The following is a 26,793-nucleotide window of genomic DNA, read 5'->3' as shown; positions in this document are numbered from 1 at the left end:
TAACCTGCTGATGGCTGTTCATTGATTGGAAGGGGTGAAAGAGGACCCCAAGCTCTCAACCCAAGGCTTGACTCTTTCCCGCCAAATACTAGTTCCATAACAAACACACATAAGGAATAACAACGAAGCCTATTCAGACGTCTACGTAGGAGAATACATACCAGACCATGCAGGGGAGGGAGTTCTCCCATTGGGAACGAGGTAACTCAGTTAGAGAAAGGCTGCTGGATCTCCCCCTAGGAAAAGGTCCTCAAAGCCTCTACTGTGCCAAGCCGGGGATGAAGACAGAAGAAGCATCGTCGGTTCCTTTCATGTCGACTTCTTCTCCAAGTCTTTTCGTCCAGCATCCAGAAGTGGGGTTGGCCTCTTCTCTCTTTTCTCTAGAAGCCAGGAGCTCCTGAAAATGACAGCACCTTCCCTCTCTCCCTCTCTTATTGGCCAAATCCCCTCTTCGCCTTCCCTCCTGCAAGTATGGGGCATTGACCTGAAAGAGAGCTCCATGCCAATCGGCTTTGGGATAGGGTTGACACTGCCATCATGCCCAAGATAGGAGGCGGCATACTGTGACGAAAGAAAGGTGCTCTCTAAGTCAGGCAGCCTCTGATACATCTTGGTTGTGTGAGCCCAATCAAGGCACTTATTTCTCTGTCCCCAGCACAGAGAGACCATAGGTTAAGAGAGAGTTCTTTTTTTTTTTTATTTAGTTGATTTAGAAGATGTTTCCATGGTTCCGTGATTCATGTTCTTTCCCTCCCTTCCTCCATCCCCTCCCGTAGCCAACGAGCTATTCCACTGGGTTTTACATGGGTCCTTGATCCCCACCTATTTCCATATTATTGATATTTGCAAGAGGGTGATTGTTTAGAGTCTCCATCCCCAATCATATCCCCATTGACCCATGTGATCAAGCAGTTGTTTTTCTTCTGTGTTTCTGAAGAGAGAGTTCTTAAGCTGAGAACTAAGACCATAAGTTCAGGGGGAGTTCTCCATACCCCCTAAAACCAGAGATTTGGACCCCCCAAAAGGTCAATATGCTAGACTGGCTACCAGGAGTATGATGCAGCTAACTCTCCCCTGGCTTATTGCTATAGCCTCCTAGTTAGGCACTTTCCTGCCATCAATCTGTCCCCCACTCAGCTGCCAAGGAGATTTTTCTAAAGGACAGCTCTGACTAGCCATCTTCCCAAGTTTCAGTGGCTCCCTATTACTTCTAGAATTAAGCACAGAATTCTCTGGCATTTAAAGCCTGCCTCATCCTGGCCCCTCTCTACTATTCCTCTCTCCTCCTTTGTAGTCTGTCTACACTGGTCCTCTTGCAGTTCCTAAAATACAACAACCCATATCATGTCTCTGTGCCTGGAAGGCTTAGTCCCTGGCTTCCTTCGAGGCTCAGCTCAGATTCCCCCTTTCTGCAGGAGTCCTTCCCCTCTCAGATTTCCTTCTACCTGCTCCCTTGAAAATGTGGATGTTCCAAATTCTTTCCATGTTGTCTCCCCCAGATAGATGTGAAGACCAAGACCCTGTCTTTGCCTTTCATTGAATTCCCAGCACTTGGCTCAGTGACTGATACATAGAAAATGCTTAATAAATACTAGTTGATTGATTCTATGATGTTAAAATGATCCGAGATCAAGAAGAAAATGTTTTTGGCTCTCAAGAACCATAAACATACATAAGGGAAGGACAGAATGTGAGGGTGAATTGGCAAAAATGGGCTGGGGGGGGGGCAACTGGGTAGCTCAGTGGATTGAGAGCCAGGCCTAGAGATGGGAAGTCCTAGGTTCCAATCTGACCTCAGACACTTCCCAGCTGTGTGACCCTGGACAAGTCACTTGACCTCCATTGCCTAGCCCTTACCACTCTTCTGCCTTGGAACCAATACACAGTATTGACTCCAAGATGGAAGGTAAGGGTTTTAAAGAAAGAAAGAAAGAAAGAAAAGAAAGTAAGCACGGTGGCTGACACATAGTAGGTGCCTGATAAATGTTGATGGATTGAACAAAAATTCCCCTTTTCAGAAGCTTATAGTCAATTATAGCTATCCAGTATTTATAGACTGCTCTAAAGTTTGCAAAATGCTATGAATATGATCTTATTTGATCCTCAAGAAAACCCAGGGAGGTAGAGGCAATGATTATCTCCATTTTACAAATAAGGAAACTGAGGATGAGAGTATTCAATGACTTGCTCAGGGTCACAGACTCCACTTGAACTTGGGTCTTGAGGATTCGATACTGCACAGGAACCTGGAATATAAGTCCTATGAACCAAGGTAAGCTGAATGTGGTCAAACAGGAGAGGAAAAGGTTAAACATTAAAATCTTTTCAGTGGATGAATTTAAACGGATGGGAAGGAGTGAATTTAATTGAGGTGATCATTATGTGAACAGGAATCTTTCAGAAGAAATGAAGATGCCCTCACAGTCAACAAAAAAACTGAGAAAAGCAGTTCTGGCGTATACTCTCCAAAATGACAGAATTATATCTGTTTGCATCCAAGGCAAGTTCTCTTTCCCCAAAGTTGTCAATGTTCTGAAAGTCACATGTTGATCAAATTAAGCTATGTTACATGCCCTAAGTAATAATAAACAATGATAATAGTCATTTACCTCTAACTACTGCTGATTTTGCTGAGCAGAGAAAAATCACAATATACAATGAGTATACTTCAAAATGACATTCTGAGTCAGATCATTTAAATTATAGTTTAAACTTTCTTGGAAATGTGGCTTATACGTCATTTACTTTCACAGAAATAGCATGGACATGGTGATTGCTAAATATTCTTAGAACCCCGAACTCAGATGTAAATCTCCTTATATTTCTTAAAAAAGGAAACTGAAGTCAGAAAAAAAAGATCAGCATCACTGATACTGAAGAAGCCAGAGTCATTAAAAAAGCCATCACAGTTATTATATGGGATTACAGTGCTAAAGTAGGAAATCAAAAGATAATTAGAATAACAGGCAAGTGTGGTCTTAGAATAAAAAAATGAAGCAGGGCAAAAACTAATAGAGTCTTGTCAAGATAACTCGATGGTCATGGTAAACATTCTTTTCCATCAACCCCAAAGGTGACTCTACACACAGATATCACCAGATTGTCAATATCAAAACCAGATTCATTATACAGGTAGAGAAGCTCTATATCAGCATTGGCAAAAGTTTTCAAGTTTGGTGCCCAAACTGAAACTTCAGGCTGCCTGTGAGCCCCTGCATTACCCCAGAGAGCAGAGGTTAGGAAGTGCTGGCTTTGGGTGTCTGGATAGAGAGTCAGGGCATGCAAAAAATGTCCCCTGGGAAGACAGAAAGTACGCAGCTCCCCCACTGCCAGCTTGGCAGGTGTGCCAATACTTTGCCAATGCTGCTCTATATAGTCAAGTAAAACAAGATCCAGAGAAGACTGTGACTCAGATCATGAACTTCTTATTGCAAAATTCAGACTTAAATTGAAGAAAGTAGCCCTCAGAGCAATGTTCTAAATAACCTCCTTTATGAATATGAAATAGAGAAGATAAATAGATTAAAGGGATTCGATCTGGTAGATAGAATGCCTGAAGAGCTATGGACAGAGGTTCAGAAAGATTGTACCAGAAGTGGCAACAAAAAATATTCCAAAACAAAAGATCAAGAAAACAAAATGGTGGTAGCTGAGGAAAGAAGGGGAAAGGGAAAGGGAAAGATATATCTAACTGAATGAAGAATTCCAAAGAATAGCAAGGAGACATATTAACATTCTCTGAAATGAGCAATGCAAAAAATAGAAGAGAATAACAGAATGGGAAAGACAAGAAATCTCTTCAAGAAAATTAGAACTATGCATTTCACGCAAAAATGAGCATGATAAAAGACAAAAATGGTAGATACTTAACAGAAGTAGAAGGGACTAAAAGGGGGTAACAAAAACATACAGAAGAACTCTACAAGGAAGATCTACATTTCACTGCTAACCACGATTGTGTAGTTACTAAATCTTAACTAGATATCTTACAGAATGAAGGCGAGTAGATCTTGGGAAGCATTGCTAACAATAAGGCAAATGAAGGCTTTCCAGCTGAGCTATTTAAAATCCTTAAATCATCCTAAAAGATGATTCTATTAAAGTGCCACACTTAGTATTTCAGCAAATTTGGAAAACTCAACGGTGGCCACAGGATGTAAAAGCTCCTTAGACGGTTCCATCCTAAAGAAGGTCAATGTCAAAGAATGTTCAAATGACTGAACAATTGAGCTCATTTCAGCCCCGGCAAAGTTGTGCTTAAGATTCCTCAAGCTGGGCTTCAGCATCTCTTTAAAGAGGGAGACGAACTGCAGACCAAATTGCTAACATTTCCAGGAGCCACTGTGGGAGGTGGACTTTAGGGAGAGCCTAGCGAGGTAGAACGGACACTTTCTCATTGTGGCGCTGGAAAGACTTCTCAAAGTCTCTCCGATGTCAAGGAGCTCAAATCGGTCAATATTTAAAGAAATTAACTGACTCTTCCTTTAAACTGAAGCTTAACTACTCTGGCCACATAATGAGAAGTGGGAGTGACTGGGAAAGCTCCTGATGAAAAAGATTCAAGGCAAAAGGAGAAGGTGATGCTAAGGAAGTAGATAGAGCCATGGAAGCTACGAACACGAGTCTGAACAGAGGGTTTGGCGAGCTGTGGTCCTCCGGGCCACAAAATCAGACGTGGCGGAACTACAATTCCCAGACGCCCTGGCCGGCTGCTCCTGGGGAGGGGAGTGCGGTGGCTCCTCCCCGACCCCGCCCTCTACGCAACGCGCGGCACCGCCTTCCCTGACGCTTGGGGCGGGGCCTGGTGGCTCGCGCAGACGCAGCGAGGCACGCAGCGAGCGGACCGGAAGTGGGGGTGTGAGGGCCTCTTGGAGAGGTGAGGGCTGGCGGGGTCCTGAGCTGGTTCGTTGGGTGGGTGAGGTCGGTGAGGTCCATCTAGTGCCCTATCTCCTCTTCGGGGGTCACCAGTACCCATTCGGAGTGGGGCGATGCCTCTGGGAGGAGGAGCTGAAGTGTGTCTCCCACCCCAATCTCCAGAAGGGGAAACCGGTCGGGGCGGTGGGGACGGACCTTCTCTCTCGGTACCTCAGTTTCCCTTTCCAGACCAGGACGCATCCATCCTGAAATGAAAACTTAGGACACAGCTGAGAGGGTCCCCAGAATCCTTTCTAGAAAGAGAAACTGAGGCTCAGAACTAGGGAGAGTGGCAACCCAAAAACCGGGCGTTGGATTGGAACCCACATCCCGGGTCCCAGGCAGCGCCCTTTCCAAAGGACTACCCAGTCTGCTGTGGTTTTTAATGCCTGCCAGGGCAGCAGCGGCCGGCTTTTGTCTCTTTTTGTGTCCTTGACACACAGCAGTCGCCTAATCAATGATTATTGGTTATTACATAGTAATAGTATCAATATATAATACTAACAAATAATAGTATCACTATCACATAATTTCAATATTATAATGAAATAATTTCGACGTTACATAATAGCAACAATAATGTCAATGTTATATAATGTAAAATATATAGAGATCAATATAGTAATGAGAATAATATCCATATCACGTAATTGCAATATTACATACTAATGTAAAAAATAACAAAGACTTACACAACAAAACTTCAATATTATACAATAATGTAAATAGTGATATCAATGTCACATGTCAACATATGTAACAGTATCATAATATCAATGTACAGTAATGTCAACAATAGTAATATAATATCTTCTACAATGTAAATGTTACTTTACACAACAATATAATTAACATTATCCAGTAATACTAGTATTTAGTAATAATGTAAATGATATAATTCCAATATTGTAATAATGTAAATAATATTGATATTACACAGTAAAAACAATATATAATGTAAGTGATATCAATATTACATAATGATGTCAATATTATACAACAATGTAAATGATATGGAATATAATAATATATTCTAAAATAATGTATGTGATAATAATGTAAATAATAGCCATATCACATAGATTCCAATATTAAAGAATAATGTAAATAATGCCAAAATTACACTATCAATATTATACAATAATAATGTAATGTGACAGTTCAATATTATAATGTAAATAATATCAGCATTACACAACAATAATATAGGCAATAATATCAATATATAAATAATATACAATAGATCAATAATCATTATTATTAATGATCAATAGCACTGCAGCATGCTAAATAGCCAGCATTTACAGAGTGCTCAGAGATTTGCAAAGAGCTTGGCAAGGATTTCGTTTGACCCTCCACAATCTGGGCGGTGAGAGTTATGACAGCCCCTCTCATGGGCATCTGGTGCACAGAGCACTGGGCCTGAGCACAGGAGGAGGGGCCTCAGACACTAGCTGTGTGACCCTGGGTAAATCACTTAACTGCTTCAGTTTCTGCATCTGTAAAAAGTTGATAATAACAGCCTTTCCCTCCTCACAGGGTTATCATGAGGCTACAATGATATTTGTAAAAAATGCATTCTTAGTAGGTGCTATTATTAGGTTTATTTCCTCCTTTGTAGATGAGGAAACTGAGGCAGAAAAGAATCGTCAGGCCAGATTTGAACTCAGATGGCACCCCCTAGTGGCCTCTATAGGGAACTCCTGGTGAGGAAACTAACCTTTTATCAATGCCAATCAAGGCTTGCTCTGCCATTTAGGGCTTGACCAGAGTTCCATCACTGGAAAGTGTGCCAGGCAGGACTTGAACCAGGAGCTTCCAGACTTTGGGCTAATCAGCTCTCTAGTCCATCCACCACACTGCCTATCTGTTTTGTACCCAGTAGATGCTTAATAAGGCCATTTGGATTGGGAGGCCTCTCATTCCTGGCATGATGTCAGATTTGTTAACAGTCAGAGGGGGTGCCAGTGAGAGAACCACAGGCAAGCTACCGCTGTCTGCCTCAGTTTCCTCATCTGAAAAATGGGAATGATAATAGCCCTTGCCTCTCAGTATTATTGTGAGGCCTAAATGAGATCGTAGCTGTTAAATACTTTGCAAGCCTGAAATCAAGTTATCGATGCTTGCCATGATGAGGACATTTTCTCTCAGTGGAGGACTCATAGAAGGTTGTGTAATCACTTCCAGGAATTTTGTAGAGGGAATTCCTTGAAAGGCAAGAGTTGACTTAGCTGGCCTTCTCTTCTGACTGAGGTCCCATGTGTCTTGTTTCCTCTGAAGACTTGGGTGAGGAGTTCCTTGGAGGGGGGCATTTCCCCTCTTGTTTCGGGCTTCTTGGAAGGAGGCAGGGCTGGACTTGTTCCTTCACTTTTGTAGCTGGAGAGACTGAGGTCTCAGATGATTGATTTTCAAGATTCTGAAGTTGGGGGACCCGACTTCAAATGTCTGCCTCCAACACTAGCTACCTTTGTAGACTGAAGTTGTAAATTTATCCCATTTCACAGCTTCAGCATCTTTGTAACTTCACTTTCCTTTCAGTAACCCTGGAGGACAATTGTAGACATGGGGCTTTTGTGCCTTAAACTGATAAAATAAATATTCATTCAGAAAACCTATTGGATCTCCTCACTGTGTAAGGAGAAAGCCACCATGTCAAGGTGGGGAAAGTCCTGAGTTCAAGCTGTAGCTTTGTCCCTGCCTTGCTGTGTGGTCTTTGGGAAAAGCTGTCTCTGAGACTCAGTTTCCTTATTTGTAAATTATGGGTATTATACTAGATTGACTCCAAGGCCCCCTTGACCTCTGACACTCCCAGCCCTGACGGTCTGTCTTATAGGTCCCTCCCAGACATTGTCCTTGCTGTGGTCTTTGCTAGCTCTGGTGTGTTCTGGCTTTAAGATTACTTTTTATCCCTGCAGGCCTTGGACTATGGCCAATTCCTGATGATCAGTCACCCTTGAGGAGAGACCCAACACAAATCCCAACATCCTGCTGTCCTGCAGAGAGGAGACAGGTTGCCCCTACGGAGGAAAGTAGTAGGCAGGCACCACTCCCGGCTCATCTCTGCTGAGCCAGGAGGTTGGTCTGACTCAAGCCTGGTGCTTGCTTCCCTGCCTTCTCTGGGGGCCTGGGCCTCAGAGGGAATGAGGTCAGTGGGCTGCTAGCCTGCTCCCAAGGCACATGGGACGGGAGCCATGTCCTCATCCAAACGGACAGAGGGCAAGGGCTACCGGGAGCCCAAGAGCTCCAGACAGTGGGACTGGGGCTGTCCAGAGACTCGGAGCCAACTGGAGGAGATTTTCTTTGGGGACCAGGATGTCATCCGCCGGGGTTCAGAGGACTGCCGCAAGTTCTGGGCCTTTTTCGAACGCCTGCAGACCTTCCAGAGATCTAAGGCAGGCCTGGAGGCCAAGAGGCCAACCGAGGCTCAGGCCCCACCGCGACCCAGAGGCACAGCCCTGGCTGACCTCCCTGCCACCTATGACCCTCGCTACCGCATCAATCTGGCCTTGCTGAGCGGCAAGGGAGAGCCAGTCAGTGAACTGAGAGGGAGCCGCAGCCAGCTGCCCCACGACCGGCTGGCAGAATTCCGCCGGGCTGTCCTGCACTACCTAGACTTTGGGCAGAAGCAGGCTTTTGGGAAGCTGGCCAAGCTGCAGCGGGAGCGGGCGGCCCTGCCCATGGCCCGATATGGGCGGCACCTGCTGCAGGCCCTCCAGGAACACCAGGTGGTGGTCGTGGCTGGGGACACGGGCTGTGGCAAGTCCACACAGGTGCCCCAGTACCTGCTGGCTGCCGGCTTCAGCCACGTGGCCTGCACCCAGCCCCGGAGAATCGCATGCATCTCTCTCGCCAAGCGTGTTAGCTTTGAGAGCCTCAGCCAGTATGGATCCCAGGTAAGCAGGCCAGGGTGACCTCTGGCGCATAGGGTGTTGGACTGAGCTGGGCGGGGTGACGGGCCACCGCTGGAGAGCCTAGGTCAGGACAGGTGGCATGCTCCCTCCTCGCGTGTAAAGTGGGGTTAAAGGTACTGGCTCTCCCTAGGGCCATTGTGAGGGGAGCCGCATGTCTCTGTGCTGGCGCTGATGCAGAGAGAGAAAACTGGGGATCAGAGTTGGGTCACTGACCCTGGATAACAGCTTGTCATCCTCCCACTACACATGGGCAGCTGGGAGCCTGCACTCAGGAGCTCTGAATTCAAATCCTAGTTCCTAGCTCTGTGGCTCTGGGCTGAGGCTGGCTATTCCCCCTGTCTGGAGCACTCTCTTTCCCCCACTCCAATTCTGGACTCCCTGACTACCTTCTAATTCCAGCTAAAATCCCTTCTCTTCCAGGAAGCCTTCCCTCTGTCATTATCTCCTCTTTAGTCTGTTGAGAGCTTGCCCTGATTATCTGTTGCATGTTGTCTCCCCCGTTAGATTCTGAGCTCCTTGAGGGCAGGGACTCTCTATTTCTGCTTTTCTTGGATCCCTGGCACACAGCCCAGTGCCAGGCACAGAGTGGGCGCCCAATTCATGTTTATTGGTTGATCGAGATCAGTCTTTCATCTGTAAGATGGCGATGACAGCAGTTACCTCCCCGGATGGTTGTGAGGACTGAATGGGTGCTGTATGCTAGTGATCCACCAAACCCAAAGCCCAGTACAAATGTTGTAACTGGTAGGAGTAACTAGTGAAGCCAGGCCTTCCTGGACCACCATCCGGGCCATTCTTACTAGGTCACTCTGGTAGGAGCAGAGGCACCAGGCTGCAGCCTAATTGGGGACGGGGTGAGCCAGAACTTGTAGTCAGCCTGGCTGGGTGGCCGGCGGTGGCATCTCCATCTCACACAGAGGTTGGGTCACCACTTGGCAGGGATGGCCCAGAGGCTTCCTGCTGGGGTAGGAGGCTCTGAGGCTCTTCAGCCCAGAATGTCCAGTGAAGCGGGGAGGTCCGAATGAGGTCACTAGATGGCAAGGAAGAAACTAGCTTGGCTGGAGGAGATGGGGCCAGACTTGGGTGCTGGGCGGTGTGGATGCTGAGGACTGTGGAGGTCCCTGAGCCAGGCTGTTGGAAGAGGAGCCGGGGGCCTGGGCTGAGGGACAACGGGCAGAGACTGGAAAACAATCTTAGACAGAGAAGGGGGCACACTCGAGGGCCTTTGGGCAGGGAGAACTGCCAGGCCTTGAGACTGGTTGTCAGGGACAAGGGCAGTCAGTCAAGGCCTGGGAATTCGGAGACCAGGCCCTCTTTGCTAACTCCTCAGGACCCGGACAAGCATCTTCCTCTTTGTGTGACGGCACTGTGGAGCCAGGCTGGCCCAGGGGCACGGGTTGGGGTCCCTTCTTCCATCGTCTGCCTTTCTCCAGGTGGGCTACCAGATCCGCTTTGAGAGCACGCGTTCTCCAGCCACTAAGATCGTGTTCCTGACAGAGGGCCTCCTGCTGCGGCAGATCCAGCGCGAGCCAGGCCTGCCCCAGTATCAGGTGCTCATTGTGGATGAGGTCCACGAGCGCCACCTCCACAGCGACTTCCTGCTGGGTGTCCTGCGACGCCTGCTGCCCGCCCGCCCAGACCTCAAGCTCATCCTCATGTCGGCCACCATCAACATCAGCCTCTTCTCCAGCTATTTTGGCCATGCGCCGGTGGTGCAGGTGCCCGGGAGGCTGTTCCCCATCACGGTCAGTGCCTCCCTCAGGTGCCGCTGGCCCTGCTCCTGCCCAGCTGAGGGCCTGGTCCTGTCTCCCCTCCCCAGGGTGGCCCTCTCTCCTGGGTAACATGAGCTGACCAAGATGACAAGCTGACCCCTTCCCTAAGCTAGAGGCTCCATCCCCAAGGAGGGAACCAGGTGTGGGCAGGCCCTTCCACCACGCTCTGCCCTCTATTCCTTGTACGTAACATGAGGAATGGTTTCCAAGGCCCCTTCCCTTTCTGTTTCTTCACAGTGTACAGTGCAGAGACCCAAATGGTGAGGCGTTTGAGGGAATGCTGGGCCCTGTGGGATTCGTCCCTTTGGTAGTCTGTCAATTCCAGGGGACTCGCCTCGAGGCTCCGAGCTGCCCCATGTCTGCGATTTGGCCAGGAGCCTCAGTGTCCTTGAACACTGTTGATAAACTAGTGACAAACATTGGAGAGGCCTCGTGGTGTAGGGAGCCTGGCTTCGGATCAGGGGTCCCCATGGCAGGGGAGTTTGGAGCAAGCACACTGCCACAGCAGAGCTCTCATCGAGGAGAAGAGCTGTGAGCCAGGATCTCTTATGCCTGTTTCCAGATCTGAGAGCCCCTGCACTGCTGCCCCCCTTGTGCTCACTGATCCCCAGAGGCTGCTGCTGAGGATGTGACGCACGAGGCCTGTTTCTCACTGCAGGTCATCTACCAGCCAGTGCCAAAGGAGGAAGCGCCAACGTCCAAGTCAGAGAAGCTGGACCCGAGGCCATTCTTACGTGTGCTGCAGGCCATTGACCACAAGTACCCGCCGGAGGAGCGAGGTGACCTGCTGGTGTTCCTCAGTGGCATGGCTGAGATCAGTGCAGTGCTCGAGGCCTTCCAGCCATATGCTGCCCACACCAAACGCTGGGTGGTACTGCCCCTGCACAGTGCCCTCTCCATCACGGACCAGGACAAGGTGACAGACTTGGGGGGGAGGGTGGGCACATGTGACTCCAGGTCAAATAAGCTCCCTCTTTTTCTCCATCCTCCCCACTTCTTCGTCTCCCTCTCTCTCCCTTCCCCCACGCTATTCCTTTGCTTCTCCCTCTCTCTGTCTCTGTCTGTCTCTTCCCATCTCTGTATCTTTGTTGCATTTCAGTTAGGGGGAGTGCTGAACAGGGGGCCAAATGTGGCAGTGCTAGAACTGTCCTAGTATTGGATATCAGCCCCCCTTGGACCAGCCCTGTGAAGATCGCCCGCCTCTTCCCCCTCCTTCCCATCCCTCCCTTCCCCCAGTGAAGGCCACCCTGGGCTCTAAGGCCGGGAGCACTAATTCTGTTTTCACCCTCCTCTGCGCCTCCCAGGTATTTGATGTGGCTCCTCCTGGGGTACGAAAATGTATCCTGTCTACCAACATCGCAGAAACCTCAGTGACCATCGATGGCGTCCGATTTGTGTTGGATTCTGGTGAGAGTCTCCCCTCTTCCCCTCTGTTTCTATGATGTTCAGAGTCCTGTGTCCCTTTGACCCTGGCAGAGGCCAGCCCACTTCAGAGATGCACAGAACTCCAGAATGTCAGCAGTAGGAACAAGTGCAGGCCTTGCCCCTCCCTTCCCCCCCATGAACACTTTTCCCCCTCCTTGGAATCCCCCCCAGCCCATGTCTTAGATAGAGATAGAGTCTGGAGGGGACCTCAGAGGTCATCTGAGCCAACTCCTTTATCTTCCAGAGGAGGAAGCTGAGGCCCGGAGCTGGAGGGACTTCAGAGGCTAGCCCATCAAGCCCCCTTCTGTACCAATGAGGGGAGAGGCTGTTTGCTTTTGTCTTTATGCCCCTGGCATTCAGTGTTTGCCAGTTGATTGACTTGAATTGGCTGATTGCCTCAAGTCATACAGGTGGAAATTTAAAAAATTTAAAATCTAGAAAAAGGACAAATTAAAAATCCCCAGCTGAACACCAAATTAGAAATCCTAAAAGTTAAAGGTGAGATCAATTAAATTGATGTGAGAAAACCATTGAATTGATATGTCTAGGAGCTGATTTTATGAAAAATTAACAAAATTGATTAGCTATTGGTTAATCAGATGAAAAGGAGAAAAGAAAACCAAATCACTAGCCTTAACATGAAAAGGGTGAATATACCACCAGTGAAGATGAAATTAAAGCAATTATTAGGAGTTATTTTGCTCAGTTACATGAAAACGAATTTAGCAGTGGAAGAGAAATGGAAGAACACTCTCAAAAAATAAACTGCCTAGACAATTGGAGCAAGAAATAGAACATCTAAATAAACCCATTTTAGAAAGAGAAATTGAACAAGCCACAAATGAACTTCCTAAGAAAAAAGCGTCAGGGTCAGATGAATTTATAAGTGAATTCTGCCAAACATTTAAAGATCAACTCATTTTAGGATTAAATAAATTATTTGAAATAAAAGGTAAAGAAGGGGTTTTACCAAATTCCTCTTATAAAACAAATATGGTACTGACACCTAAACCAAGAAGAGAAAAAAGTGGAGAAAGAAAATTATAGACCAATCTCATTAATGAATGTGGATGCAAAAATCCTAAATAAAGTACTAGCTGGAAGACTACAACAATGCATCACAAAGATAATACATTGTGATGAAACCGTTGATGGAACTGAGCCTGGTCTAAATCCCAGGAATGTACATGAGGAAAACTATCAACATGATTTATAATATCAATAATGAAATAAAAACCATTGATATCAATAGATGCAGAAAAAACCTTTGACAAAATACAACACTCATTCCTATTAAAGTCATTGGAAAGCATAGGGATAAATGGAGTTTTTCTTAAAATGAATCGAAACTTCTACCTAAAACTGTTAGCTAGAATATTCTATAATGGGAAGAAGCTAGAAGCCTTCTAGTAAGATCAGGAGTGAAACAATGATGCCCATTATCACCAGTATTATTTAACATAGTATTAGAAATGACTAGCAGTAGTCAAAGAGGAAAAAGAAATGGAAGGAATCAAAATGGGCAAAAAGGAAATGAAAAACTATCTCTTGTTTGCAGATGGCATGATGATCCATGTGTAAAATCCTAGAAATTCAACTAAAAAGTTAATTGAAACTATCAATAATTTTAGCAAAGTAGCAGGATAGAAAATAAACCCATATAAATCATCTGCATTTCTGAACATCACTAACAAAGTCCTTCAAGAAGAGAGAAAAAGAGATACTTCACTAAAAATAATCACAGGTAGAATAAAATACTTAGCTACCAAATCAAACCTACGAACTATAGGAATATAATTATAAAACACTTTTTACACAAATAAAGTCAAATCTAAATAATTGGAAAAATAGTAATTGTTCATGGATGGGCAGAGCCAATATAACTAAAATGACCATCCTACCTAAACTAGTTATTGAATTCCATCTTACTTAGATGACAAAAAAATTATTTTATTGAGTTAGAAGAAATAATAATATTCATTTGGAAGAACAAAAGATCAAGAATATTAAAATAATTAATTTCTAGAAAACATAAAGGAAGGAGGTCTAGCAGTACCAGATTTTAAATTGTATTACAAAGCAGTAATTATCAAAACTTTCAGGAACTGGCTAAGAAATAGAAAGGTAGATCGGTGGGACAGAGCAAATGCACAACAAACAGCGGAGTAAGTTTATAGCAACCTTGTATTTGACAAAAACATAGATTCAGGTTTTGGAGATAAGAAATCCATTTTTGGTAAAAATTGCTGGGACAGTTAGAAGCTAGTTTGGTAGAAACCAGGTATAGGCCAATATCTTACAGCCTATTCACTAAAATCAAAATGGATACATGATCTAGACATAAAAAGAGATATAAGTGCATTAGAAGAACAGGGAACATATTACCTATCAGATTTGTGGATAGAGGAGGTATTTATGAGTCAGCAGCATATGGAGAACATTGTGAAATGTAAAATGGATAATTTTGAGCCACTAAATTGAAAAGGTTTTGTACAGATAAGACAAGTGTAGCCAAGTTTAGAAGGAAAGTAGAAAATTGAAGGGGAAATTTTATAGATAACCTCTCGGATAGAGGTCTCCTATATTAAGAACTTTGTCAAATTTATAAGAATAAGAGCCATCTCCCAAATGATAAAGATACAAAGAGATAATTTTCAGATGAAGAAATCAAAGCCATATATAGGTATATGAAAAAATGCTCTAATTCACTACTGATTAGAGAAATGCAAACCAAAACAGTTCTGAGATATGACCTCACATCCATTAGACTGACTAAATTTACAAAAGGGCAAAATGACATGTTGGGGGAATGTGGAAAAATGGGGACGTGAATGCAGTGTTGGTGGATCCGTGAATGGATCCAACCATTTTGGTGAGTAGTTTGGAATTGTACCCCGAGAGTTGTAAAACTGTGTAAACCTTAGACCCAGCAGTGTCATTGCAAGATTTTGTTTCCCAAGGGTATCAGGGAAAGAGGAAAAGAACCCATTATATTCCAAAATATTTTTAGCAGCTCTCTTTGTGGTGGCAAAGAATTGGAAGCTGAGAGGATGCCTATCAATTGGAGAATAGCCCAACTGGTATGTAGTTGTAATGGAATACTCTTGCACCATAAGAAGCGGTGGGCATGCTAACTTTTTAAAAACTTGGAAAGAACTAGAAGAGTTGGGAACCAAACCAAGGTCCTTTCCTCCATGGCCTGAGCTCCTTCTGCAGCCTTGTCCCTCTATCCTGTGGTCCTGCAGGGCTGGCCCAGGCAAAACCTTTCTCCTCACTCTCTCTAGCTGCCCTGTCCTCCAGGCCACAACTTAAGCCCCATCACCTCCAGGAAGTCTTTTGTGACCTTTTCCAGTCCACAACACTGACCTCTCCTTTCTTTAAAGTTTGGCAGCACTTACAAGTCAGCATAAAGATAGACCTTCAGGGCTTAAGGGGACCTCAGATACCCCCTCATTTTATAAATGGGGAAACTGAGGCCAAGGGAGGAAGAGTCTTGTCCAGAGCCCCCCAGTGAAGGAGTAGATCAGATGATGAGAACTGGGTGGGCGCTTAGAAACCATCTCGTCTAGCTCTCTCCATAGCACTAAGCATGTGGTCGTAGCCCAGTGGGTTCTGTGGCTTCAGCAGATGGGTTGATATGTTCTCCTCTGCCCTCCAGGTAAAGTGAAGGAGATGAGCTTTGACCCCAAGGCCAAGCTACAGCGGCTGCAGGAGTTCTGGATCAGTAGGGCCAGTGCTGAGCAGAGGAAGGGCCGAGCTGGCCGCACGGGGCCTGGTGTGTGCTATCGTCTATATGCAGAATCCGACTATGACGACTTTGCTCCCTACCCTGTCCCAGAGATCCAGAGAGTGGCCCTGGATGCTTTGGTACTGCAGGTAGGTAGGAGACCAGGGCTCTTCCTGGGCAGAGGACAGGGCATGGAGAGAAGTCCTGGGTTTTAATTTCCGTGTCATTGCTTTGCTGCATGGCCCTAGCTAGGCAGGTTTCTTCCTCTCACCTTGCTCAGCCTCAGTTTTCTCATCAGTAAAATGGGAACAAATTATTTCTTCCTGTTACCTGGGCTGTGACATTTGGTAAAGCACCTCAGATAAATGGGTATAAAAGGTGGACAGTGGAAGTACAGCATCATTTTTGGGAGTTGAGGGAGGCTCTGCCAAGTGTAGGGATGAGGAAAGACCTCTTATTGAACAACGGAGGAGGAACCGAGATCAGATCCTGTCTGTGTGACTGTGGACAAGTCATTTCCCCCCTGTCTGCTTAAGTTTCCTCCTGGCCTCTAACACCCTTTCAGCTACAAATTCTTGATCTTGTGACCTGAGCTGAGTCATGAAGGGAGTTGGGGTTCTGAGAGGGGATGGGGAGAAGGGGATGTATGCAGAGGTGTGGAGGGGGAACAAACAAGGTAACTAATTGGACCAGGATTAGAGAACCTGAGGGGGTAGGGGATATGAGACTGCTGATCCAAATAGAGGACAAACCCTCCCCCAGTGCAGCAACACTGGTAGTACCCGTGGGGAGCCTGTAACTGGGTTCTCGAAGTTAGTCATCTTGCCATCGTTGCACTCTTGGTGTTCAGGAAAATTCCTGAAACATTATTGGAAATTTAAAAAAAAACCCAAAAACTTCTAAATAGCTCAGTGGATAAAACTCCAGTCCTGGAGATGGGCAGTCCTGGGTTCAAATGTGACTTCAGACACTTCCTAGCTGTGTGATCCTGAACAAGTCATTTAACCCCCAGTTGCCACTCTTCTGCCTTGGAACTGATAGTTAGTATTGATTTCTAAGATGGGAGGTAAAGATTTAAAAGGAAAAAGAAAACATGGAGCATACTTTGGTAGTAAAAGACGTCTTTATACTCAGGTTTTGTATAATGAATTTTTCCGTGTATGCCCGTGTTCCATATATGTAGACTAAAATTGGGAGACTAAGGCAAGATAGAAATTTATTTCTCTCTGCAAGGAGTATTATATTTTTATGAGGTTTATTAAAGGTTAAGGATTAAAGAAAATACAGAATAAGAAAGCACATGCCTAGGCCAGAGAGGCCTAGACAAGATAACCTCACATCATGAAAGAGACGCGTCTGCTCCAAAACGGAAGTCAAAAAGAGCCCCAAAAGCCTTTCCAATCAGGTTTAAATACCCCATCTCACTCTCAGCCCAGGTGAGAATTCAGTGAGATTATAGGGCATTCTGGGGAAGTGGAGCAAGGATTTCTGGGGATTAAAGTCCTGGATTCGAGTCTATATTTACATATAGAAGCACACACTGACATTTCCCCCTTTCATAGCAATCTCTTCTTAGGGGCAGGACCTGGTCAGGGTGGTCAGCACTCAGGACCCTCCCCCCATCCCATACTTCTTCTTTGTCCCTGAGCATCACAGGAGCAGAGATGGTGGGATGTTGGTCATACTCTCAGAGAAGAAGCTGGCAGCCTCACCTGGGTCCAGATTTCTTCCCAGGTGGCTCCCTGTCCACTGGGCTAACTCCCAGTCTTACCCAGCTAGCCGGTCTTTTGGGCGTGTCCCCACTCTCCCAGAGATGGGAGTGGGCAACATTGTCCAGTTTGGGGAGCTCCCCCAAAATGCACAGTCCTGTGAGGGGCAGAGCTGTTGACTCCCAACATACTTTTTGCCCATGGCTCCCCATGATTCCTAAAGAGAGGCGAATGACCAGCGGGTGTCTGACCCCCTTCCTCGTAGTCCCAAATCTCCAAAGGTAGGCCTGTCCCCGCGATTGGTCCAGACCACTGCCAGCAGGCATCCTTGGTCCCCGTCCAAGACCTCTCTATCCCCAGGGGTTCCCTCCAGGGCCTGGCAGGGCTTGAAGGATCATTAAGGACACACTGGGCATGCAATGGGATGCATTGTTGATAACTTCCCTTTGGTGCCCCTTCTTTTCTCTTTGGGGGTGTCTCCTTCCAAAGCAGCCTTATATCATGGCTGAGGTTTAGGTTTGACCATACATTGTGACTTGGGCAAGTCCTTGCCCTCTCTGGACTAAAACTTGAAAGGTCTCCTGCTGAGTCTGTTCTGTGATTTAGATGAAGAGTATGGGGCTAGGGGACCCCCGAAACTTCCCCTTCATTGAGCCTCCGCCTGCTGCCAGCCTGGAAACAGCCATTGTCTACCTGCGGGACCAAGGTGCCCTGGATGCCTCGGAGAACCTCACGCCCATAGGGACCCTGCTCTCTGAGCTTCCTGTGGACGTGGTGATAGGTAAGGACACACTCTGGGGTGGGGGGGCCTCCGAGCAGAGGCCTGGATTCAACAAGCTTCAGATTTTTGTGCAGAAGGGAATGCTGGGGCAGATGGGCAGCTGAGGGCAGAGTGACAGGCAGGATGGGGCAGAGGAGAGGAGTTTCAGGTCCAGCTTTGGGTGAGGCTCAGGCAAGAAGGACTCTGAGCTCTAAATTCTGATTCTTTGAGGGCACCCTTGGGACTGGGGAGGGAGTCCAGACTCCCTGACCCAGGTTTGAATGCCAGGCCTAGATGCCAGCTGCAGCACTCCCTTACCTTGGCAACTTTGGGCACCTCTGAGACTCAGTTCACCCTCTGAACCGGAGGAAGCCTGGACTGCTCACATCATGGCAGGGTAGGGGTGGAAGAAGGCTTCTTGGAAGCTCCATCAGTCAGTCTGCAAGATTACGCGTCTACTGTGTGCCAGGCACAGTGCACAGCTCTGGGGATCTAGAAAGAGGCAGAAGCCAGCCTGAGCCCTCAAGGGGGCGACAACAGGCCTCACGTAGGTCCGGAGCAGCCCTCAGGAGGAATGGGCAGTGCCAGGAGGGAAGGGGGCGTACTTGGGAGAGGTTACATAGAAGGCCTCATACGCAGGCCTTGGCAGCAGTGTGGATGTGGGGGGGAGCAAGGAGGCCGGGGTGACCCTCGGCTCAGGAGCCTGCAGGCGGGGGAGCCTGGGGTTGCCCTCACAGTACTGAAGAAGGCTTAGGGGAAGAATGATGAGGTCAGTATGGGACATGCTGAGTTTAGGCTGCTGGACATCCTGCTGGAGATGCCAAAAAGGTGGCTGGAGATGAGGGATTGGGGCAGGAAGGGTAGATCTGCAGAGAGCTGGCCAGGGGAGCTGAGGAGGTCACCAAGGGCAGGCGTGGAGGGAGAAGAGAAGGGGGCCCTGGCCAGAGCCCAGGGGACACCGGTGGTCAGAGGGTGTGATCTGGAAGAGGACCCAGCAGTGGAGACAGAGGAGTGGCCAGAGAGCAGGAGAACCAGAAGGCGGGGGGGGGGGGGAGGGGGGGGTCCTCAGACCTGGGGAGAGAGTGCCTGGGGTGGGCAGACGGGTTGGCGTCACTTTGCACTTGGCCTCCCAGTGGCCCCGGCCACTCTGTGCCATCAGTGTCAGCGGACGGGGTTTCTCTGATGATGAAATCTCAGTCTGGCCCCCAATCAGATTATCAATGAGCTGCCCTCACCCTCCGGGATCCCCCAGGGAGGGTATGCTGGGGGGCATCGGGGGAGGGAGGCAGCAGCTGGGAGCCCTGAGAGCCTGAGACCCAGTTGGGAAGGAGAACCAGGACGGAAAGGCTGCCGTGGGGAAAGGTGGGGAGCCCCTCCGCCGGGGACGCCCCTTCCTCCACTTCAGTCAGTTTGGAGAGTCGTGGGCATTCGAAGAAGAGAGCTCGCCCTCCCTCCGGGAGCTCCCCTTCCCACGACGTTCCTGCTCGTTCCAGGGAAGATCTTGATCCTGGGCTGCCTCTTTGACCTGGTGGAGCCCGTGCTGACCATGGCAGCGGCCCTGAGCGTCCAGTCCCCCTTTGTGCGAAGCGCTCAGAGCAACCTGGATTGTGGCACAGCCCGGAAGCCCCTGGAGAGTGACCATGGGGACCCCTTCACCCTGCTCAATGCCTTCAATGCGTGGGTGCAGGTGAGCCCCTGGTCAGGTGGGCGGTTGTGCCTCGTTCCCTCCCCGCCCCTCGGACCCGGGGCTTCTGGAGGGCAGGCTCTGCTCCCCGTCAAGGCGGGGGCTCCCTAGGGCCAGACTAGGGCCAGGGACTGGACCACGTCACCCGGGCAGCACAGGAGGCTCCACTAGACGGTTTGTGTGAAGGAGAAACAGGGGGTTTAGAGAGCCCGGGGAGTCCGGGTGGGGGCTGCCCTGAGGGCAGTGATGGCCTGCTTACCTTCTGCCCCGCTTGACCACCAGGGTGGGATCTACTGAAGGAACCAGGAGAATTGAGCCGGAAGGACAGAGGATGGGGGGGCAGTGCGTGTGCGAGGACCGTAGCCTTGTTCTGCTTGGCCCCACGGGCAGCACCTGCGGCAGCCGGGGAAGAGGCTGATGTGGCCCACGGGAGGCCCTTAGTCCAGGCACGCAGGGCTCCTCCCCTGGGCGCCACGTCTGATGTGTGGACAGGCCTGTGCTTTGCCCCCACACTGGGTCTCTGGGCTTCCCTGCTCGGCCTGTTTCCCACACGCTGGAGGCTGGATGTGTTCTGGGCCTCGATCGCTGACTCTGGCGCCTTCCGCACCAGGTGAAATCAGACCGGAGCGCCAACTCCAGGAAGTGGTGCCGCCGCCGGGGCCTCGAGGAGCACCGCATGTATGAGATCGCCAACCTGCGCCGGCAGTTCAAGGTCAGGGCCAGACAGGCCCGCCAGTGCTAGGCTTGACCGGCAGCCTGGGCCTGCTCTCCCTTGTGTTGGCCGGCCATCCCCAGACCACCCAGAAGTGTGGAGTGAGCCGAGGCCCGGTGGAGGAAAGGCTCAGGGGTCGGCCCCACTGTGGAGACTGCAGTGGCAGCCCTGGGGGACCTGGGGAGCCCCAAGCTTGGGCCAGACCTGGGATAGAAACTTAGGGTACAAAGACAAGAGGGACACAGTCTGTGCCCCTGGGACTCTTCTGGTCACTCAGGCCCGATGCCTCTTCTCTGTGCAGGTGCCCAGAGCCTGCTCAGAGCACAGGCAGAGCCTTCCCTGGCACCAGAGGGGAGGAAAAGACCGGGGCAGGGTGGTGTGTGTGCCTGGGCAAGCCCGGGCCTCTCACTTCCTGCCTGCGGCCTTTCTTGGAGCAGGGGCTGCTGCAGGACCACGGACTGCTGGCCGAGGCCAGGCCGGCCCCAGCGGACAGCTACAGCCGCCAGCAGCAGCACCGCCAACGCCGGGAATTGTACCAGCTGAAGCGGGAGCATGAGGAGTCTGAGGGCCGCAAGCGGAAGGTCCTGCGGCTCGAGGCCCTGGAGGGCGGCTCGTCCAGCGATGAGGACGCAGAGGCGTCACGGGCCAGGGAAGGTGCCCACGCTGTGGACATCCAGGTGGGGCATTTGGCTGGCATGTGGGCTCTGTCCCCTGATGGAGGGTCCTCCTCGCCTCTGCCCTCCCCGTGCTCTCTGGGAGCTCTCGGCAGACAGGCGATGCCCACTGGGGTTCCCGCTGGCTCTCCGGCTGGGGTGCACCTCCAGACCCTGAGCCTCACTGATCCAGAAGGGGTCACCTGGCAGCCCGGGGCCGCCTCCCTCAGGACCTTCCCCCCATCTCCTTTCCAGGATGTCAAGTTCAAACTTCGACATGACATGGGTCAGCTCCAGGCTGCGGCCAGCTCTGCCCAGGACCTGTCCCGGGACCAGCTGGCCCTGCTGAAGCTCGTGCTGGGCCGAGGTCTCTACCCCCAGCTGGCCACCCCGGACCAGTTCAATGGCTGCCGCAAGGACTCGGACCAGGTATGTGCCTGTCTGCCTTCAGCCCTGCCCCCCAGGTGACCTTGGACAAGTCTCTTCCCTTGGTGCCTTTGTCATTTCAAATGTGAATGGAGAGGCTCCTTCCCCTGCCCAAGTCTCTTCCTCCCAGTCTGGCTTGAAGAGCAGGGGCAGGGTGGCCCTGGGAGGGGGCAGGTGCTTGCAGTTCCAGCCCCACCTTGTAGAGGGGGGCCCATCCCGGGCGTTGCACCTAGCCCTGAGCTCTCAGAGGATTCAGAGCAGAGCTGAGCATGGACACTGTGGGGCATCCCCGTCCCTGGGCCAGCCTCCCTGGCCTGGCCCAGGACCTGAGCTCTTCTGGTGGTCTCCAGTTCTTCCACACTCAGAGCAAGCAGGGGGCCGTGCTTCACCCGACCTCGGTCTTTGCCAGCAACCCCGACCTGCTACAGGGAGGCCAGACGGAGGCCCGGGAGAAGGGCAGAGGTGAGGCGGGCCCAGAGGGGTAAGGTGGGGAGCCTGGGATCCAGAGACCATGAGGAGTGCCACCCCCTTTGTGTTAGAATCCTATGGAGGGGAAGGGAGACTCCCTGGGAAGGTCTGAAGAGGGATCTGAGCCTAGGACTTCCCGACTTCAAGCCCTCCGTGGCCCTGGGCTGGGATTTTGGGCCTCAGGGGGAGACCTGCCCCTCACTCTGGGCCCTCTGGAGGCCTAAGCCGTGGCCCCTTTCAGATTCCAAGGATGGGCTGAGCAGCCGGCACCAACTGCTGGCCTTCGTCTCTCTTCTGGAGACCAACAAGCCCTACCTGGTGAGCTGTGTGCGCCTCCCGGCCCTGCAGGTGAGCCAGCACATGGCCTGGCCCCGGCCTCTCTCACTGGGTCAGTGCGGGTCTGGGCAGGGGGCATACAGGCTGTGGACGCTAACAGCTGTTGGGCCTCTAGAGCCAGGAGGGGCTTCCCCACGTCATCTCAGCTGACCCAGGATGTAAGGGCCAGCGTCCCCCAGCCTCGGAGCGAGGCTGTGCTGCGGACTCAATGCCAGCCTCTGCCTTTGCCCTGGGCCCTGCCCTTCGTGGACAGCCCGGGGTGGACTTTGGGACCTTCCACAGGAAGGAGGAGCGGGCACGAGCAGGCTGCCAGCCATCCCCTCACTCTTCCCTCCTCTCTCTTCCCTGGGTCAGGCTGTCCTGCTTTTTAGCCGAAGCCTGGACACAAATGGTGACTGCTCCCGCCTGGTGGCAGATGGCTGGCTGGAGTTCCGGCTGGAAAGCAGTGAGAGGGCCACACAGCTCCTGTCAACGGCTCTGCGCCTCCGGGCCCGCTGGGAAGAGGCCTTGGACCGGCAGCTGGCCCGCCAGGCCCAGCCACGCAGTGAGGAGAGGGCAGCCATGGCCCTCAAGGCGGAGAGGAAGGTGGCAGCAGCCTTGGGCCGGGACCTGCTGGACTTCATGAGATCCAAGGTCTTGTCCCCAGGCCAGAGCCCAGCCACATGGAAGGGGCCTCAGTGTCCAGAGAAACAGGGAGCCAAGTCCTTGGGGTAGAGGCTCTGCTGCCCATATCAGTGGCCTGGCAGCTACCCCTAATCTGCTCTGGCTGAGAGACTGCCTGGGGAATGGGGTGGGGGACCCTGCAGTGCCCAGGCCCAAGGGCACTGCCTCTGGTAATCACAGGAGCAGGTCCAGGCTGACCTCTGGCCATGGGCAGCTCTGGGCCGAGTTCTCTCGGAGGCAGCTCCCGGGTGGTCTCTGAGGGTCCCTCTGGTGCTGCCAGCCATCCCAAACCCAGAGGCACCTTCTGATCTCTGACGGGAATTGTAGTGGGATCAAAGCGCATCATGTTAAAAGCTCCCCCAGGTGGGGCAAGACTGGGACCAGAGTTCCCCAGGTAAGGTTGGGGAAAATAATAAGAGGAAATACAAAGGTTGAAATTAGAAGGGCCTCACCTGTAGATAAGGGTGAGAGGAAAAGATAAGAATCAAAGACACAGACACAGTGTGAGGTCAGAAGGGTCCCATGCTGATGCCAGTGGGTATGAATTTATTGCAAGCTGGTAGATCTTTTGAAGATACAAACTGCAGAAATAAAAACAGTCGTCCCTGAGAAAAGTCCATGGGAAAGTGTAATGAGAATGAAGATAGGACACCTGGGGTAAGATAAAGGTTCCAGGAATCATCCAGGGTTCATGGAACATTCAGCAATCTTGTTATGGGAAGCTAAAAAGAAGGTGGCAGCAAGGGCACTCGGACCCATTCTCAGACAGACCATGAGAACTCAACCTCTGATGAGGGCTCTCAGATCTTTATCTTAGATAGACCCAGAGTTATCAACCTGTGACAGTGTCATGGCATGCACGGCCCCTCCCATCTGTTCTCTGCACTCAGCCTGGCTGAGATGAAGCCAACATGGTGGCCAATGATTCGGGGGCTGGAGGTCACCCCATCCCCCTGTTCTCTCCCACAGGTGTCCTACAGCACCCACAGGCTGACTGCTCTAGAGGCTCAGAACCTCTACGTGGGACCCCAGACCGTCCCAGCTGCCCCCCAGCTCTCAGCTGTGTTTGGGGAGACGGCCATGAGCCCTCACGACACCAAGGGTGGCTACACTGTCACCAGCTTCCTTACCTACAACTGCCTCATGGTGAATGCTGGGGCCTCTCACAGTGCCAGGCGCTGGGCTGGCACAGCATCTACCCCAGCATCCTATAGACGGGGAGACTGAGGGCCGGGGCATGTTCTAGCTCTCCCTTTCCCGGGGGCTCAGGCAGGGGGATCATGGGGAGAGTCTTGGGGGAACACATCACTCCAAACCTTCTGAGAAACGGGTTCTGGCGGGTGGGGAAGGCTCCGGGCCCTGACTCAGTGCTGGCATCCTCCAGAGCGACACAGACTTGTACAGTGACTGCCTGCGCACCTTCTGGAGCTGCCCCCACTGCTCCCTGTATATGCCCTTCACCCCCATGGAGCGGATGTGCCACGAGAACACCTGCCAGGCTGCCCCCGACCAGGCTGCCCCCGGTGAGTGGGAGAGCGGGGCCCCGAGGGCTGAGGGGGGACTTGGGGCATTTGACTTTCTCCACAAAGCCCTGGGGGTCCTTGTTTTACTGATAAAGAAATAGGGTGCCCAGCGGAGTCACCTGGGGACTTAGAGCTAGAGGTGACCCTTGGGACTTCCTTGGGCCCCTTCCCCATTCCCCAGACGGGAAGCCACTGCCTCCTCCTGCCCCAGCCTGCTGGAGGACTCTCACCTCCCCCTTCCCTTCCCAGGGGCCAGTGATGAGGAGGCTGAATCTAGCCGCCAGGCATCAGCCCTGCAGAGAACCTACCACTGTGAGCTCTGCCAGAAGGACTTGCTGCTCACACCCACGGAGATCCTTCGTCACCGCAAGCAGCACCTGTGATGGGGCTGGAAACGAGCGGCCCAGCCAGGACCCACGGCTGGTGTTAGGAGGTTAAAGATACTGTCTGGCTGCCTGTAGGGCCAGCCATGTCAGCTGTGGGGTTTTGTCTTCTGGGGTTGGGGCAGAACCTGGGCCATAACTGGGCTTGCGGCCCCTTGTCTCAGGGCTTTCCCTCCAGACCCCGAGATTCTCTGCCAAGAAATGAGTGGTTTGGGGAAGGGAGACAGTCCTCCCTCAGCAGTCATCACTGCCCGACTGCCTTCCGCTGAGAGCTTCCCTGGCCGCCATCTTGTGTCCGCAGCCATGTCCAGGGCTCCTGGAGAAGTCGAGAGATGAGACCCAGAGCTGCCCTATTCTGTCTCCTCCGAGCTGTAGCTGAGGATGGCCAGCTGGCACGATTCTGAGAGCGAGCCGGGATCTCCAGGCACCAGCATGGCTGCTCTCAGAACGAGTCTTCAGAGGGGAATCTCACTTCCTGTCCTGACCTGTCCTTTCCTTTCCCTGGTAGATGAGGGCAAGACTCAGATAAGAATTTCCTGACGCTGAGTATTGGCAGCTTTTCGTGCTGCACTTGGGAGAAGATGCCCAGATTAGATGTATGCGAGGGGAATTGTTGAATGGCTGAACGGAGGGAGAGAGGGTGCTAATGGAGGGCTCTGAGGATTTGCATTTGGCTGTGACCTATTTAACATCCTTTATCAATTCCTGAATAATTAAAAAAAAAAAACCTTAGAAACCGATCACATGCTATTCACAGCTATGAGCAGGGAATGAATTCTTAAAAGATAAGATAATTCCATTTATGTGAAATTGAAAAACTTTTACCTGAACAAAATGAATGCATTGAGAAGAAGAAGGGAAGAGATTGATGGGAAAAATCTTTGTATTGCATCTCTTTAATAAAATTGTAGTATTTTCCTCTTTTCAAGTACATGTTAAAACATTTTTTAACATTTGTTTTTAGAAATTTTGAACTCTGAATTCTATCTTCACCTCTCCCAGAAGGCAAGCAATTTGATATCGATTAGACCTGTGCAGTCTTGCCAAACAGCTTTCCATATTAGCCATGTAGGCAACTCACATTAACTATAAATGATGTTATATAAAAACCAGTTAATGTAGGCAGCTAACAGATATCTAAGAACAAAAGCCATTCCCCATCCAATGAGTGGGCAAAGGATATAAGCAAACTATTCCAAAGAAGAATTGTAAACCATTTGAAGTTATGAAAGAATGCTCCAAAGAACAGAAATGCAAATCAAAACCATGCTGAGATTTATGCTTCACACCCAGCAAATTGGCAAAGATGACAAAAGATGGGAATAGTCGAAGTCATTGGGTTGACGGCTCACTGGTACATTGTTGGTGGAGCTGTGATGGATCCAACCATTCTGGAAGGCAATTTCTGTCCATTCCCTTCTACCCAGAAATACCACTGCTGGGCACATAGTCCAAGGAGGTCAGTGACCAAAAGAAAGGCCCTGTCTGTACCAGAATATAATAGCACTTTCTGTAGTAACCAAAACAGTTGGAAGCAGTGGATGCCCTTCCATTGGGAAATAGCTAGATTGTGGTAAATGAATACCATAGGAAATAAGAACTACAAGTACAGAGAAGCATAAATTTAGAGGCACAGATGCAAAGTGAGGAAAATGGGCCCAGGAAGACCAGACTACTGTGATTAAAACAATGTAAACCAAAGGACAATGAAATAATTGAGCTTGAAT

The 26,793-nt window shown here is 50.1% G+C and overlaps 1 protein-coding gene across 1 annotated transcript; it reads left to right on the top strand.

The window, feature by feature from the left end:
• Positions 1-4,749: 4,749 nt before the first annotated feature.
• On the top strand, positions 4,750-25,994 carry DHX34 (DExH-box helicase 34). Its single transcript, XM_001372941.4, has 17 exons — positions 4,750-4,876; positions 7,830-8,807; positions 10,259-10,570; positions 11,256-11,513; positions 11,902-12,004; positions 15,681-15,898; positions 18,065-18,239; positions 19,712-19,905; positions 20,513-20,614; positions 21,052-21,291; positions 21,523-21,696; positions 22,044-22,155; positions 22,403-22,509; positions 22,852-23,130; positions 24,130-24,306; positions 24,545-24,683; positions 24,933-25,994. The coding sequence occupies exons 2-17, from the start codon at positions 8,106-8,108 to the stop codon at positions 25,064-25,066; spliced, it is 3,426 nt and encodes a 1,141-aa protein (XP_001372978.3). The 5' UTR covers positions 4,750-4,876; positions 7,830-8,105; the 3' UTR covers positions 25,067-25,994.
• The last annotated feature ends 799 nt before the right edge of the window (positions 25,995-26,793 follow it).

Source organism: Monodelphis domestica, chromosome 4 (assembly GCF_027887165.1).
Source record: "Monodelphis domestica isolate mMonDom1 chromosome 4, mMonDom1.pri, whole genome shotgun sequence".
Classification (NCBI taxonomy): Eukaryota; Metazoa; Chordata; class Mammalia; order Didelphimorphia; family Didelphidae; genus Monodelphis; species Monodelphis domestica.
This window is presented reverse-complemented; position numbering and strand designations above follow the sequence as displayed.